This window comes from Vombatus ursinus, unplaced genomic scaffold (genome assembly GCF_900497805.2).
Source record: "Vombatus ursinus unplaced genomic scaffold, bare-nosed wombat genome assembly UNPS02014784.1, whole genome shotgun sequence".
NCBI lineage: Eukaryota > Metazoa > Chordata > Mammalia > Diprotodontia > Vombatidae > Vombatus > Vombatus ursinus.
The window spans coordinates 2,718,521-2,736,360 of record NW_020954562.1 but is presented as its reverse complement, the minus strand read 5'-3'; the positions used below and the strand labels follow the sequence as shown (position 1 = coordinate 2,736,360).

At 37.5% G+C, this 17,840-nt stretch overlaps 1 protein-coding gene across 6 annotated transcripts in view; it reads left to right on the top strand.

Moving 5' to 3' along the window:
* The window catches only part of INPP4B (inositol polyphosphate-4-phosphatase type II B), a 920,894-nt gene that overhangs the window by 733,040 nt on the left and 170,014 nt on the right, over positions 1–17,840 (top strand). For all 6 annotated transcript variants that reach the window (XM_027866808.1, XM_027866807.1, XM_027866810.1 and 3 more), the window contains one exon: positions 3,987–4,164. In XM_027866808.1, the coding sequence (XP_027722609.1) occupies positions 3,987–4,164 (178 nt within the window). The remainder of the gene's footprint in view (positions 1–3,986; positions 4,165–17,840) is intronic.

Genomic DNA, 17,840 nt, shown 5'->3' with positions numbered 1-17,840 from the left:
AGTCACCTGTTGAAGGGAATAGTGAAGGCAGGAAAGGTCAAGGAGGGGCCAGTTTTAATAAATAAAAGCAGAATTTGAAATTGAGGCCGAAGGAAACCACTGATGGCAGGGGTCAAAGAGGATGTATTCTGAGTGGGGTAGATGAGCTTAGGAAATGACAGGTGTGCTGAAAAAAGAGGCCATAGGAAGAAAGTGGAAGACTGGAATAGCCTTGAGCACTCTTCCCTTCGAAGAGCTTGCTGTGGGGGGATATGTCAGTTCCAATAATAGGACAGTGAAAAGCCAAGTCATAGTGATGGAAGTGCATACAAGTGAGAAGGAATCATCGAGCAGTTCACAGTCACCTCTTCTCCACCCGGGCTGTCTCTGTTGGATGCCCCGATTTCCCTTCCCTTCCCTCACTCCACAGCCCCTGAGGCTTGGACCAGAAGGTATGTCTGCCTTCTCCTTCACCTTTACAGAACCCAGGATGAGTTGATTAGACGAAGCCTTTGATGAGGAGGACTTTAAATCCAAATTTAATGAGAAAAAGAAATTAATGATTCACAAAGGGGAAAATCTTTTCCCAAGTCTTCCCCATTGTCTGAAGTAATAGATACTATTTACAAACTTGAACAGCTAAGTTCAATTCTGTTCAACAAAAATAGTAGCATACCCTGTCCTTAAGGATTTGCTGGGAGAGACAAAGAGAGTAAGTAGGTAGGTACTTAAACATAAAGTTTATGCAAAGTGATTTCATAAAAGAGTAATTAAATACTTAGAGGGGCAGGTAGATCAAGAAAGGATTCCTGAGAAGAGGCATCTTTGCTGAAGGAAGGGAGAGATGCTAAAAGGTAGAGATGAGGAGGGAATGGATTCTAGACAAAGAGATTACTGGGCTTTCCACTAAAACCTCAGTGCAAAAAGTGGAAACTTGGCAGGCGAAAGTGATGTGGATGCCAGGGGGAACTAAGCATTACTTTGGAGCTGTTTTCAATTTTATCTTCTTCTCTCTTCCCCTCACTAATAAGTTTATATGCTACTTACTTTAATTTGCATGACTAATGAAAATGAATATCTATCTGTGCATAGGCATATATGCATGGGTATGTATGCATAGCTGTATATAAATGTGTGTGTATACACACACACACACACACACACACACACACAGGTTAAAATAGATTCCAATCCAGATGAATAAGTGGAAGAGAAACAGAATAAGATAAGTAAATGAAGAAAAGATAAAAGAAGTATAACCCAAAATTTGTAGAGAAAGAAAAAGAAGAAAACAGAGGCAGTGCTGTACAGGAATTTTTCAAGTGAAGTCAGCAAACATTAAGCTCCTCCTATGGGCTAGGCATTATGCCAAGGTAGGAATGCAAAGGCATAAGAATAATAGTAACAATAAAAACAGAGCCCTAGATCATCAGTAACTCAGAGGCTAATGGGGGAGATAAGTTGCAAATGACTATGTACAAACAAGATAAATTAGAGATAATCTCAGAAGGAAGGTGCTAAGATGAAGAAAGACTGAGAAGGTGGGACTTCAGCTGAGAAACAAAGTAAGCCAGGGAAGCCAGACTGAAAGAGAAAGAAGAAGAAAGAGAGAAGTTCTAGGCATGGGGAGCAGCTGACACAAATGCCCAAGGTTGAGAGATGAAATGTTATGTGCTAGAAATAGTGAGGAAGAAAATGTTACTGTGGAGGAGAGTAAGACGCAAAAAGACTGGAAGGAAGGGGCCAGGTTATAAAGTGCAATGAATCCCAAACAGAAAACTTTGCATTTGATCCAAGAAGCAATTGGAAGCCATTGGTGTTTCTTAAGTGGGTGGTGGGATTGGTATGGACAGATTTGTGCTTTGGGAAGATCAATTTGACAATGAAGGATGGACTAAAGTAAGGAGAAACTTGAGACGGGACCAACTAGAAGGCTATTGCAATAGTCCAGTGATGAGAAATTATGTCAGGGTAGTTGCAATGTCAGGAGAGAGAAGGAGGAGAGTGTAATATAAGAAATAATATGAAAGTTAAAATGACAAGACAGCAACTAATTGAGTATGGGGGAGATGAGAGAGGTATTGAGAATGACATCTAGGGTGTGAGTCTGAGTGACTGGGAGGATGGTTGTATCTTTGATAATAATAGGAACGTTAGGAAGAGAAGAGGGTTTTGGGAAAAGATAATGAGTTCAGTTTGGGGCCATGCTGAGTTTAAGTTGTCTATGAGACATCCAGTTTGATACACCTAATACACAGTTGGAGATATGAGATGGGAAGTCAAGAGGGAACTTAGGGCTAGAAAACTAGGTCTGTGAGTCATTTGCATAGAGATGATAACTGAATTCATAAGAACTGATAAGATCACCAAATTAAATAGTAGAGAGAGAGAAGAAAAAAAAAAGAACCCAGTACAAAAACCTGTGGAATCCCCACAGTTAGCAGATTTAACTATATAAATATATGCTATTCTATCTCCCATCCTTGACTTTGCCCAGGCTCCCAACCATTCCTGAAACAGCATTCCTCCTAACCTCCCTCTCAAGGAATCCCTATTTTTCTTCAAGGCTCAGTTCATGTTCCGCCTTAACTAGGAAGTCTAGTCTGACCCCACCAGTTGCTAATGCTTAACCATCATTAGACATCAAATGGCTAATGCCATCGTATATTACTTTGGATTTCCTATCATTGTTGTTCCTTCATTTTCAGTCATGACCCCATTTGGGGGTTCCTTAGTAAAGATACTGGAGTGGTTTTCTATTTCCTTCTCTAGCTCATTTTACAGATGAGGAATCTGAGGCAAACAGGATGAAATGATTTACTCAGGATCATGTAACAGTAAGTTGTCTGAGGCTAGATTTGAACACACACATATGCGTGTGTATGTATGTATACATATGTGCATATATATATGCATATACATATATCAGTAACCAATCCAAGTAAATAATAAGGAACAGGAGTTACTTCCAGTTCCCTGGACCTCCCCCATGCACATAGATGTAAACAGACATGTATACATGTACATGTGTGTATGCATACATTTAATGTGTATATACTTTAATTTTCTGTACACACATTATTTTCCTCAATAGACTCAAGAAGTACCTCGAAGATTGCTTCATTTTTCTCTTTATTATCCCAAGCACCTGCCATATCATAAATATAATAGGGGCTTAAGAAATGCTTGGTGAATAACTGAATGAACGAATAGATCTCTAAGCGAGAAGAATGTCTTTATTCTTTCTCACTTGAAGGTCAGTATGTTTCCATTGCTGGGTAAAATTGGATGAAGTGAACTGGCAGTAGTTCTTGCTCCTTATTATTAACTTGAATTGATTGTATGTATACATGTACACACATACACATATGTGTGTGCACACATAGGTACGCATATGTGTACGCATATGTATATGCATTGTGTATATTGACCATTTAAAAATTAATGACCCATTCTGTCTAAAAGGGAGGAGGGAACCAAGTTGCTGCTTCCTCACATGCAAATATCTCTACCAGTTAGGGAACAACAAGGTAAGAGGGGAGTCAAAAGGAGCATCTTTTTTCTCTGTGGTCATTGACTGGTCATCACAGGTCTCTGCAGATTGCATTATTGGCATTTGGTCCCTTTCCTTGACCTCCCCCACCCCCACCTCCTGCTTTGTGATAGCTTCTGCTGCCCCTCAAACCAGAAATTTTGGTTTTGGGACTAGTATCCAGAACACCATGGGGATAATTAGTTTTGGATATTCCTGCTTCCTGTAGTCAGCCATGAAGAAAATGCTTGTCCAGAATTTGTCCTAGGATTTTTGTTTTTTGCTTTTAACCTACCAAAAAGGCATCCTTTTAATAAAATCTGAGTCAGATTCCTTCTAAAATGTGGGTGTGCCTACTGGTCTCTGGTCGATGAAGAACGATGACACCTAGCTTTCCAGGGCTGTGCCATCTGGTACTGGGGCAGCAAAGATATGGCGCTCTTAGGTAACTTCATCTTTCTACTTCTTGTTTCAGTACCGGATACCAGTTTATTTACTATTCACCTGAAAACACAGCGAAAGCGAAGGAAGTTCTCGGCAACATTGATCAACTCCAGCCCCTCATATCAACCCACGCAGATGGGCTGCTTAATTCTGCCAGCCAGCATTCTCCAGACAGCCTGAAGAATTCTTTAAAGATGCTTTCAGAGAAAGTAAGAATCAAATTGTAGCTAGAATGTAGCATGGTGGGAAAAGGAGGGGGAAATATAATAATCAAGTCCCTACTGAGCTTTCTTTCTGTATGAATTGCCAATCATAGCAATGGGAAATGTTAAATATGCTCGTTTGAAAAATAATCTTGAAAGCATTACTGAAAGATGGGAAGGGACTAGTTTTATACCTGATTCAGATAGTAGGGAGTATTTTTCCCCATACAGAAAATGAAACCTTTTCGAGACTCAGATTTATTTTCTCTTTTCTTATCATCACTGTCATTTCCTTCCTTTGGTCATGGCTTTTGTGACATGAGTGAATTCACATTGGAATCTTTTTATTAGTTTTATTCCTTTCCTATGGTGATCATCCAAATTGACTAAGTATGAGCAACTCTGTATGAAAATAGAAATGTCTTTGCATTCAAAACAGAGAAAAAAGGGTGCCTTGCTTTTTGATCCTTGTTCTGTTAGTGGCTAGAGCATATCTTCTAACTGCTGTCTGCTTCAGTTTTTCTCTCTACCAAAGTAGGCTAAGGCTATAGATTTACAGCTGGAAGGGTACTTACATATCACCGAATTCAACCCCCTTCCCTTTTCCATATGAGGTAACTGAAGCCCAGCTAGGGAATGTGACTTTCTCAATGTCACACATCGTTGCACAGTAAAGCTATAATACTAATCTAAGTCCCCTGACTCCTAAAGTTGCTGTTATACCACATAAATAAATATTAATTTAGTGTTTGAGAAAATGTTGAAAGGCAGGATTTTCTGCTGGAGGCCTACACAGTTGCCTGCAGAGATTAGAAATAGCCTCACGGGACAAATGAAACTATTGGAACTCAGGATGTCTGTTTTAGGTCTTCCTGAAAACCAAGTGCAGGAAACATCAGCAAGGAGAAGCAGCCAAATAAGCCCATCATCACAGGGAGGTTAAGTGATTTGTCTAAGGTCATAGAGCTGATAAGTAGCTGAAAGGAGATTCTAACAAACTTAGGTCTTCTGACTCCAAAGCTAGTTCTTTTTCTACTGTGCTGCATTGATTAATATTCACGTAATGTTGGAGAAGCTATGCAAAGTACAGCATAATTTTCTAGTAGGGACTTGTATAATTGCCTGCAGAGATCAAAAACTGTCTGCCACTAACAAAATATGTGCTTCAGGTCTCCCAGAAGACTATGTTTTAGAAACATCAGCCAGGAGAACCAGTTAGAGAAACTACCCTGTAGTACACAGGCTCCTAAGGAAAAGAGAGGTGATAAGTGGGAAACTAGCCTAATGCAGTGGGAATGAAGTCCAGGTATGGGACTGCATTATAATGAGAACACATTTTTGTTGAGTACTTTTGGTGAGAGATCCCCTGTGGAAGGACATCCAAGATAGCTCTGTGGGACGGAAGGATGGTGCCACAGCAAGGCTCTGGTGTAATGCTGGGTAATCCCTTCCCAGCAATTTTCTAAATCACACAAGTGATTTAGACTTTTTCAGTCATGTTTATCTCATTGGTAACATGAGGATAATAATAGTACCAAGACCAAGTAGTTATTATAAGGATGAGGTGAAATCAGACTGTCAGGTATGTATTAAGTGCTCATTATTTCTTCATTCGTTCATTCATTCGTTTATTTATTTATTTGGTGTATGGCACTGTGGTAGGCACTGGGGATGCAGAGACCAAAATGAAATGGTCCCTGTCCTCGAGAAGCTTATGCGCTCTTGAAAAGGGTAGGGAACAATAAATAATATAAACACAGAAAAGCAAATGTAAAAACATATATGTATACATACATAAGCATATATATATATATGTAGATACATGCATTTACACATAATATATATACATGCATATACAGACAAATATATATAAATATATACATTCATACATATACACACATATAAATACATATATACACACAAATGTATATAAATACATATACACACAAATATACATATATTCACAAATATATATATACATATACATACATATACACACAAATAGATATACACACACACATACACACGCACACATACATACATGCATGTTTATACAGGCACTTTTTCATTTTGGTCTTTGCGTCCCCAGTGCCTACCACAGTGCCATACACCTAAAATAATAAATGAATGAATAAATGAATAATTGAAATAAATAATAGTAAATATAAACACACAGACATATAAGTATTTATGAAATAAATAAATTCTGTTGGGACTTGGTTGGTGAGGGTACAAACAATCAATTCACTTCATGTAGGAGGTGGTACTTGGAATCCAGCCTTGGCCACTTACTGGCTTTGTTACCCTTGGCTCTCTGGGCCTCAGCTTCCCATCTATAAAATGAGGTGGTTGGACTAGATGATCTCTAAGGGCCCTTCCCATCTAAATCTGTATTATTGTGATTCCATGAGTTGGAGGTAAAGAGGGAATGCATTCCAGATTGTCTGGAGAATGTGCAAAATCTTGGAGACAGGAATGAAATGTCACACATGGGAATGAACAGATAGAGTAGTTTGACTAGGACGATGAGTTCACAAAGGAGAGTAATGTATAATAAGCCTGGAAAGAAATTCTGAATTCAGAATGTAAAATATAATAAATTTAAAAACAGGAGTTAGTATTGTTTTCTCTGTAGGTAAGAGAAAGTCATTGGAGCTTCTTGAGGTGAGGAGTGAAGTGATCATATCTGTATTTTAGGAATATCAGTTTGGTAGCTATGGGGGAAAATGGATTAGAGGGGAGGTTACTGGAGTCAGAGAAATAAATTAGGAGGCTATTGCCTGAACAAGGGGATACTGGACTTAAAAATCAGGAAGACCTACCTCCAAATTTCATCTCAAACACTTAGAAATTTTGTGAGTCTGGATAAGTCACCTTCCTTCCCTGTGCCTCAATTTCCTCATTTATAAAATAAGGGAGTAGGACTCAAAGGCCTGTAAGATTTCTCCCAGCTCTCTGTCTACACTCCTTTGATCCTATGAATGTTGTGAATGGGGATACACAAGAGAAAATAGTGTAGGTAGTATTAACTGGGCTTGGCAACTGTTTGGATACTAAAGATGAAGGAAAATGGTCATCAATAGCTCCAAGGTCTTCCAGAAGGAAGACAGAAATCAACAGAAATAGGAAAGTTAGAAACAGGGGAGGATTCATTGGAAAAAGTAATGAGTTACGACAGGTTGACCTTGAGATACCTATGGGTATTCAGTTGTAAAGGGTAGACAGTAATGTGAGAGAGGACTAAACCAGGGGTAGGGAACCTGCAGCTTCAAGGCCACATGTGACCCTCTCTCTACATCCTCAAGTGTGGCCTTCAGTTTGCTCTAGAATTTGTTTAGAGCCATTTTTACAGGTATTGGGAGGGGTTTGGGGGAGAGCTCAAGCAAGTCACTGCTTTTACTCTGCCATCTTGGCTCTGTCCCCTTGTGGCCTTCAGTTTGGATTCAGTCAACGGACTGCACTTGAGGACTTAGATAACCACATGTGGCCTTGAGGCTGCAGGTTCCCCACCCCTGGAATAGACCATCCTCTGGATAGAGATGACCATCAAACCCATAAATGGCTGTGTATGTAAAGCCCTTTACAAACGCTGTATAAATGTGACCTGTTAAAATTATTATTCAACTTCCTGAAAAGAAAATTTAACAGCTACCTCCGAGTACTCAGAACTAGCATAATTTTGAGTGCTTAAAAGATGTAACTTCTTATTAACATTAGTGATGATGAAACATTTCTCAGCTGCATGAATTTTTGGAAATATAATGTGGTTTAAAATTCCTTCAGGTATTTGTGTGTGTGTTGTGAGACACTACAGACACAGAAACCCGCTTAACACATTAGATTCTAGCTGCTGACAAATGTCTGTGGCAGAGGGCAAAGGAGAGAAGAAAGAGAAGATTGTTTTAAGACAGAAGCACTACAAGATGAAGGTGGGGTGGCAAAATCAACTAATTAGAGCTCTTTGTTAGATTTCTTCAGCCTCTTAGATTCGGTGAGATTTTTCTGGGTGCACCTAAGCTGAAAATTACAGCCAATACCGTATCCATGCAGTGATTACCAAGCAGTATTTATATTCTTCCTGTGCACTGGGCAGGGATTTGTCATTTCATACATCATTTACAACTTACTGCAGTGAGTGATTCTTTTAGGGGGGTTATTTTTCTCCTCATTTAATTCAGCAGTGCTCAAACTTTTTTCCCTTCCTTTTTCTTCCTTTGACTATATTACCTTTACCTACCAACAAATCTGTCAGCACTTGAAACTACAAGGAGATTTTTTTTTTAAGTTGTCTCTGTCAGATATTTCCTTTTTCTAGGATTTCATGCCTGGAATTGCAAAGAACCTATTAAGTTAAACAAACTCTACATAGCATAAGATTTCTGTTAGTAGATTCAGAGATAAAAACAGAGAGATTCTGTTTATGTAGTGTAGCAAAATTGGTTTGGGGCAGAATTCGCTATTTGAACATATACTATTGTTATGACTTACGGTGCAATAGAAATATGATTTTTCAAGTTTCAGAGTTCTGTCTCTGTGTGGAGAAAAATATGGACATTCTTACCTCATTGATGTATTTTTTATTTTTTCTTTAAGGTAGAGCTGATATATGTATAAGTCACAAGATTTAGAGCTTGAGGGGACCTTAGAAATCATATAGAGCAACCCTCTTATGTTACAAATGAGGAAACCGAAGGCCAGAGAGATAAAGTCTTTTGCTTAGTTTCACGTGGCTTGTAAAGCCAGGAATCTAACAAATTTCCCCACTTCAGATCCCTGACTCTTTCCACTAAACCACGTTATCCTTCACCAGAAATTGGCTTATATTTTTAATTTAAAAAAAGAGGCTAACTCATTTGTATAGACACACAGAGAGACTTAAGATGATTATAACTTTAAGGAGAGGTTTTTCTAACATTGTTCTCTAGACACAAAAGCTTTTGTCTAATAATGAGAGAATTTACTTTTTACCTATCATGCTTTTTGACATGACTATTAGATAGATAATGCATATAGATATATTCCTCCTCTGCTTTATACAGTTTTAACATACCATACTCCTGCAGGGAGAAGCTTAAAATTCTTTTTTTTTTACTGGTGATCTTTTTTTTGTTAATTTATTTTGATTTATCAGTAATCACTTCCATATGCTTTTGAGTTTAAAATTTTTCTTCCCCTTCCTCCCCACCACCCTCCCCAAGACGGCACATAATCTGATATAGGCTATACATTTACATTCATATTAAACATATGTTCACATTAGTGATGTTGTAAGTAGTAATTAAAACCAATAGGAGGAACCATCAGAAAGAAGAAACAAAACTCAACAGAAGAGAAAAAAAATAACAGTTCAGCTTGCATAGTTTTTTCTTTGGGTGTGGATAGCATTTTCTATCACAAGGCCTCTGGAGATGTCTTAGATCCTTGTATTGCCAGGAAGGGTTAAGTTTATCAATATCAGTTATCATACAACTTGGCTGTTATTGTGTATAACTTTCTCTTGGTTCTGCTCACTTCACTCAGTATCAGACAATACAAGTCTTTACAGGTTTTTCTGAAGTCAGCCTGTTCATCATTTCTTATAGCACAATAGTATTCCGTCACATTCATATACCACAACTTGCTCAGCCATTCCCCAATTGATGGGCATCCTCTCAATTTCAAATTCTTTGCCACCACAGAAAGAGCTGCTATGAATATTTTTGTACATGTAGGTCCTTTTCCCATTTGTGTGATCTTTTTGGGATATAGCCCTAGAAGTGCTATTGCTGGGTCAAAGGGTATGCACATTTTTATAGCCCTTTGGGCACAGTTCCAAATTGCTCTCCAAAATGGTTGGATCATTTCACAACTCCACCAACAATGCATTAGTGATCCAATTTTCCCACATCTTCTCCAGAATTTATCATTTTCCTGTTTTGTCATGTTGGCCATTCTGATAGGTGTGATGTGGTACCTCAGAGTTGTTTTGATTTGCATTTCTCTAATCAATAGTGATTTAGAGCATTTTTTCATATGACTATAGATGGCTTTAATTTCTTCATCTGAGAACTGTCTGTTCATATCCTTTGACCATTTATCAATTGAGGAATGACTTGTATTCTTATAAATTTGACTTAATTCTCTATATATTTTAGAAATGAGGCCCTTATCAGAGAGACTGGTTGTAAAAATTCTTTCCCAATTTTCTACCTTCCTTCTAATCTTAGTTGCATTGGCTTTGTTTGTGCAAAAACTTTTCAATTTAATGTAATCAAAATTATCTATTTTGCTTTTCATAATGTTTTCTATCTCCTGTTTGGTTATGAATTCTTCTGTTCTCCATAGATCTGACAGGTAAACTATTCCTTGTTCTCTCAGTTTGCTTATAGTATCAGCCTTTATATCTAGATCATGTACCCATTTTGACTTTATTTTGGTATATGGTATGAGATTTTGGTCTATGCCTAGTTTCTGCCATACTCTTTTCCAGTTTTCCCAGCAGATTTTTTCAAAGAGTGGGTTCTTATCCCAGAAGCTGGGGTCTTTGAGTTTATCAAATAATAGATTACTATAGTCATTGACTACTGTGTCTTGCATACTTAACCTATTCCACTGATCCATCACTCTATTTCTTAGCCAGTACCAAGCAGTTTTGATGATTGCTGCTTTATGATACAATTTAAAGTGGCTAGGCCACCTTCCCCTGCATTTCTTTTCATTAGTTCTCTTGATATTCTGGACCTTTTGTTCTTCCAAATGAATCTTGTTATTATTTTTTCTAACTCTATAAAATAATTTTTTGGCAGTTTGGTTGGTATGGCACTGAATAAGTAAATTAGTTTAGGTAGAATAGTCATTTTTATTGTATGAGCTCGGCCTACCCATGAGCAACTGATGTTTTTCCAGTTATTTGGATCTGATTTTATTTGCGTGAAAAGTGTTTTGTAATTGTGTTCATAGAGTTCCTGGGTTTGTTTCGGGAGGTAGACTCCTAAATATTTTATAATGTCTACAGTAAGTTTAAATGGAATTTCTCTTTCTATCTCTTGCTGTTGGGCTTTGTTGGTAATATATAGAAATGCCGATGATTTATGTGGGTTTATTTTATAGCCTGCAACTTTGCTAAAGTTGTTTATTATTTCAAGTAGTTTTTTACTTGATTTTCTGGGATTCTCTAAGTTTAACATCATGTCATCTGCAAAGAGTGATAGCTTTGTTTCTTCTTTGCCTATTCTAATGCCTTCAATGTCTTTTTCTTCTCTTATTGCTAAAGCTAACGTTTCCAGTATGATGTTGAATAACAGTGGTGATAATGGATACCCTTGTTTCACCCCTGATCTTATTGGAAATGCTTCTAGCTCGTCCCCATTACATATTATGCTTGCTGAAGGTTTTAGATAGATGCTATTTATTATTTTAAGGAAGACTCCATTTATACCTATGCTCTGTAGTGTTTTAAATAGGAATGGGTGTTGTATTTTGTCAAAAGCTTTTTCTGCACCTATTGAGATGATCATGTGGTTTCTGTTAGTTTTGGTGTTAATATGATGGATTATGCTGATAGTTTTCCTTATATTGAAGAGAAGCTTAAAATTCTTAAAAATGTTTTGGTCCTGATCAGATAAGGGGAAAAAAAGGATATAAGGAGTATCTATGTAACCAAAATTATGCAGGTACAGTGTATATGAACCAGTTATTACACTCATCTGAATGAATGAATGTTATTGTTACACAGAAACTGTGGTAAATTTCATTAAGTTCATCTTTATAACTGTTAACAATGTGGACTTTACCCTGCCATAGATTATGCTTCTTAAAAAACTATTGGATTTAAGATTTCTTCCTAATTTTAAACTCTCATAAGTCATTTTTAAAAAATTTTCAAAGCATTTTCACTTCTGCTGTCAAATTTTAAGTTTCCAACTATCCTGTGAGATATCATTATTATTGTTGTTCTGTTCTTTGAGTAATCTCCTTACATTCTATCTCTGTCTTTTGAAATCCTACCCAGCCTTCATAGCCTAGGACTTCATAGCCACATGTGGCCCTCTAGGTCCTCAAGTATGGCCCTTTGAATCCAAACTTCATAGAACAGATCCCCTCGATAAAAGGTTTTGGTCTGTAAATCTTGGATTCAGTCAAAAGGCCTTACCCGAGGACCTAGAAGGCCACATGTGGCCTCGAGGCCATAGGTTCCCCACCCCTGGTAGGTCAAATACCACCTATAAAAGTAATAATGTTTTCCTTGTTCCCCACTTCTCAACTAAAAATGATCACTTTTTCATCTGATCTCAAAGCACATTGTGCTTCTCTTGGACACTTTTATCTATCTACCTATCTATCTATCTATCTATCTATTAATTTATTTTGAGGACCGGGTGTAGGGGAGTAAGAATGATACAGATCTGTGATATATTCAGTATATGGAATTCCTAGCATGGCAATTCCCTGCAATGGTGCTTACTGGCAACTAATTTATGGGCAGCTAGGTGGCACAGTGAATAGAGTGCTTGGTCTGGAATCAGGAAGACTCCATCTTCCTGAATTCAAATCTGGCCTCAGACACTTACTAGCTGTGTGATCCTGATCAAGTCACTTCACCCTCTTTGACTCAGTTTCCTCATCTGTACAATGAACTGGAGAAGGAAATGGCAAACCACTCTAGTGTCTTTGCCAAGAAAACCCCAAATGGGGTCACAGAGAGTAGGATGTGATTAAAAAACCAACAACAAATTCATTTATAGAAAGTTAATTAGAGGCACTGAGAAGTTAAATAACTAACTCTTGGTCACATAGCTAATATTTATGAGAGACATAACTTTAACCTAGATCTTCTTGACTCCAAGGTTGTCCCTCTTTTGATTGTGTGAGTCTTCTGGGAATGTGATCAGATGTTTGTTTTTTAAAATGTTATGCATTTCATTTCTGTGCCCCCTTAATAATAAATTTAAATACTACTGTTACAGACATAGATAATAATTATTTTCATTTTCCTTCTATACTTAGACTGACCTTGTTATAAGAAATTTAGTTTGGAAAAAAGAGTCTTCTTTATTTAGAAAATAAACAGAAAATTGGATTGCTATCGATAAATTACAGGTGTTCCCATTTAAAAACAAACACATCATCATTCATAATAGTTTTTAGGCTCCTTCCAGAAGGAGGTTGAGGAACCTGTGGTCTTCCAGGTCCTTTGGTGTGATCTTTTGACTGAGTCCAAGTTTTATAGAACAAATCCTTTTATTAAGAGGATCTGTTCTACGAAGTTTGGATTCAGTCAAAGGGCTGCACTCAAGGACCACGTGGCCTTGACGTCGCAGGTTCCCCACCTCTGTTCTAGAAGTATCAGTGTATAATTGCTGTCCATTTTGATAAGTCTTGAAAGGTTCTTTGTTATATCTTGGATACATACCCAAGGAAGACAATAGACCTCTCTGTTGCTGTTCTTAGGATGGCAAATAACTACCTCAATTCCCCTGAGTAAAGAATCACCAACGACAGCTACTCTTCTCTTCTTCCTCTACTATATCATTTTTGAGGAGGACATATAGCTTCTTGCTTTCAGAACATCCACCTCTCTCCTCTTCAGAGAGAATCTCAAAATCTGATTTTAAGCTACCATTGTGTAGCTGTCATTTTCCTTCTGTTTCTTCTCTGTGCAAACTCCTCCACTCTAATGTACTGACAAGAGTCAGGTTGCCTTTCTTTGACCTCAGATCCCTTTGATCCCACTGAAGACTTACTTCTCTTCCCATTTGGGAAGCCTCCATTTTCCCCAACAACCTGGAGTATATAGAGGTCTTTGATTCTATTTACCTTCTTCTGGAGAGAGAACCCTATACTCCTGGAACACATATAACAGTAATTCAGCCAAGGCAGAAATACAAACTTGAAAATACATGATACAAGCCACTGTTACAATTTCCTCTATTCTATATAATGTTGAAGATTTTCAGCCTTGGGTCTTGAAACTATTTGTGGGTATTTATGTCTTAACCCTAAGCACCTGGTTAAGTTTTGTTTTGTTTTTAACAGACAATCTCATGCAAATTCCTTTCCTTTGGCTCAGTGACTCCATAGGCCTGGCCCACTTCTCAGCCTGGTACAGCCCTTCTATCTATTTCACAGATGTACTCCACCTATCACTCTTAATAGCTGTTTAACCCTCTACTGATTTCATTTACCCTTTCTGCTTCTCTTTTGGAACCTCTCTCTAAAATTCCTACGCCACACATGGCCTCAAACTCCCTGGGGTATTGCATATACGTCAGGTAGAAATGTTCTTCAAAGAGTAGGAAATGGAGCCAATTTTAAGCATTCTCGATGGGAAAGTTAACTAAAGTTTAGGTCTCCAATTTATTTATTAATTAGATGCTGTGTCTAGACATTCAAGATATTACTCCATTTTCAAATAATCCATGAAAAACATGGTTGAGGTGCAGAATTTAGTTGTTTAACATGTAGTATATTACAAAAACCATCCCCTGACATTTAGGGTTTTCCAAAATTCATAGACACCTTACCTACCCTTCTAGGAGAATTTCACATTATTGTCTATGACCCTAAGAAAGGATTTCCTCATCATGAGTTCCCTATGCTAATGAAATCACAATTCTAGAGAGGGAAGAATGGGAGGAGAGAAGGAAGAGAGATGGAGATGGGAAAGTAAAAAGACGAAAAACTCTGAGCAAATTGGTTGACACCCTGCCATCAGAATATGCCCTGTGCTCTCTTACCTGAGTAACGTTTTTCTTTAATTCTTCATCATTCCAAGTATTCCATCCATCATTCATTTAGACCTGTTGAAAGCTCATTTAAAATGACAATATTTTTAATTCAGAAAAATCTGCAGATATGGTTAGGCATCAGCCACAAATCCTAACATCAGCTGGGATGGTACATTTACCATTTAGTAACAAGGAACTGCCCAAATGACTCTGTTTTGAATCAGATATGAGTTTTAGGATATATAGAATGGGCAAAGGACTGTCCTCAAAAACATATCATCTAATGGTCTCTGCTAGCAAAGGACTTAAAAAGTCATCATTGGTATGACATGCTGTAATTGTATGCCAGAAGCGGTATGGTAGAATGGAGCCTTTAGAATTGGAAGTTGGAAATGCTGAGTTCCAGTGTTGAACCTATCACCTATAACCTTGAATGAGTCGTTGCATCTCACTGTGGGTTCAATTTCCTAACTGGCACCACAGTGAGGGTGGCTTAGACATTTTACGGTAATGACATTCTCTCTGATTCTTTTCATTCTTATATGCCCCAGCATGTAACACATAGAGAAACAGGCAAAATAGGTGATAATGAGTCTGCTGAATAAATGATTGACTGAATAAATAAATGAAGGAAGGTTTTTTTTTTTGGATGATAACTACATTTACATAATCCCCTTTACATGCATTCTCTCATCTGATTCTCACAAGAACCCCATGAGCCTTGGTACTGTGATATCCTTATCTCTATTTTGCAAATGAGAAAACTGAGGCAGATAATGGAAATGTCATTATTCATAATTTACAGGTGAATAAAATGGTTTTCCAAGAACAAGAACTTATTGTCAGTGGGAGGATTTGAATCCAGCTCTCTCCTGACTCCAATAACGAGTGTTTTTTTCCCCCTGCTACTTCACTCTGTGGAGATATGCTCTTAGATATTTGGTTTTTAAATGAATAATAACTGACATTTATCTGAAACTTTAAAGTTTACAAGGTACTTTATATTGTCTCTTTTGAACCTCACAGCTGTATTGTGAGGTTCATGCTGCAGATATATTGTCCCCATTCTGAAGATAAAGAAACTGAGGCTCAAGGAAGTCTTGATCATAGCCATAACAACTAGGTGGGATTTGAACATGAGTCTTTCTGACTTCAGGTCTGACACTAACTACTCCATCATGCTACTAATAATTTTTCTAATAAAACAAGGGGAGGAAAAAAGGGCTAAGTGTCTTTTATTTGTTTTAAGAGTAATATCAGAATCCTTTTCTTCTCAGCAATGATCTATGGATATTTTGGGGAATTCCATATTTAGGAAGAGGAAGAAGAGAGAATGGTTCTAGGAATGAGTCACCAAGCCTTCAGGGCTTTAAGCTTACCATCCTTTATCTGGGCAGCTTCAATGATTTTGAATAGCTTAGAAGTCTCCCTTGAATGTTCTCCACCATGTGAGTAAGAGGAAGAAGGCGATACAGAGCAGCAATTCAAAGACAGCAAGCTGTGTGGCTATAAAAATAAATCAAGGGAGCTTCTTGAAACCATCAGCAGCAAAGTAGTTTAGTCAAAATGAATTATGGTGAATTCATGTTTTTGATATCTAAATCCAGTATTGTACATAACCATGCTGTATGGAAAATTATGTGTATAATGTATTTTGCCATTAGCAACATGGCAGCACAAGTTTGTTTTAGGGCTCAATTTATCTACTTCCCAGAAAAGTCCTTTCTCTTTCTTTTACAACTCAATCTTCATGGCATTTCCCTTTCTCATATTTTATTTTTTTTTAATTCCAATATCCTTTTGTCCTTTTTCTAATAAAATCTCATGGCTTGCCATTTGACTATTATGTTTTGTTTGGTTTTTAATTTGCTTACCACTAAACTACTCTCTGCCTTCCTTTTCAGACTTACACAACCTTTCTTATGATTTTTCTTGTATTCAGAGTAGCATGTTACCCTGAAGCTGGTGAGCAAATAATGTTTTTAAATCAGCTGAAAGCATTGGTAGCTCAGATGGTGCCCTGAGCCTTAGGGATTCATCTCATCTAGGTGCTAAGTAGGTAGCATGTTGTAGTGCAAATCTCACAGGACTGGGAGACAAGAAACTCAGGTTCTACTCATGGCCATACCACAAACTCACTATATGATCTCAGGCAAAATATTCCACCTCTTCAACCCTCGGTTTCCCCATAGGTAAAATGATGGGGTAGAATTAGATGGTTTCTCTGGTTGTGTCCCATCCTAATTTCTTTCACTCTATAAATCAAGAACTTGAAGAAATTAAGTGGATAGATAGAAACAATCAGGAAGAATAAGATTTACCAAGATGTATTATTATGTAAATAACACTGAAGTGGGAATTAGAAGGTGACTTTAGGAATTTCATTCAATTTCTCCGGGACTCAGTTTCTACATCTGGAAAATGTATAGTAGTTGAAAAGATGATTTATAAGGTCCATTTAATTTCATAATTTTTCATGGTTTATGATCTATTACATAGAATATATTATGTTCTATGATGTGTAACTGGAGATTGCATGGCATGGTAGATAAAGGACCAACTTTAGAATCAGAAAACTCTCTATTTGAGTGCTTCCATTAACACATATTATCTATGTGACCAAGGTCAAGTCACTTATCTCAATACAGTAGGCAACACCCTAGGCAATTAATTCCATAAGCATTTATTAAGTATTTATTGTGTACTATATCAGGTATTGTGCTTAGCATTTGGGATACACAATAAGGTAAAACCCTGTCCCTGTCCTCAAGGTCTCACATTCTAACAGGGGAGAGAACATGAAAATACCTAAGTGGCACAGTGGATAGAACACTGGTCCTGGAGTCAGGAAGACCTGAGTTCAAATCCGGTCCAAGACACTGGATACTTACTAGCTGTGTGACCCTGGGCAAGTCACTTAACCCCAATTGCCTTGACCCCCTCCAAAAAATGCCTAGGTTCTTGCAAGATAAATAC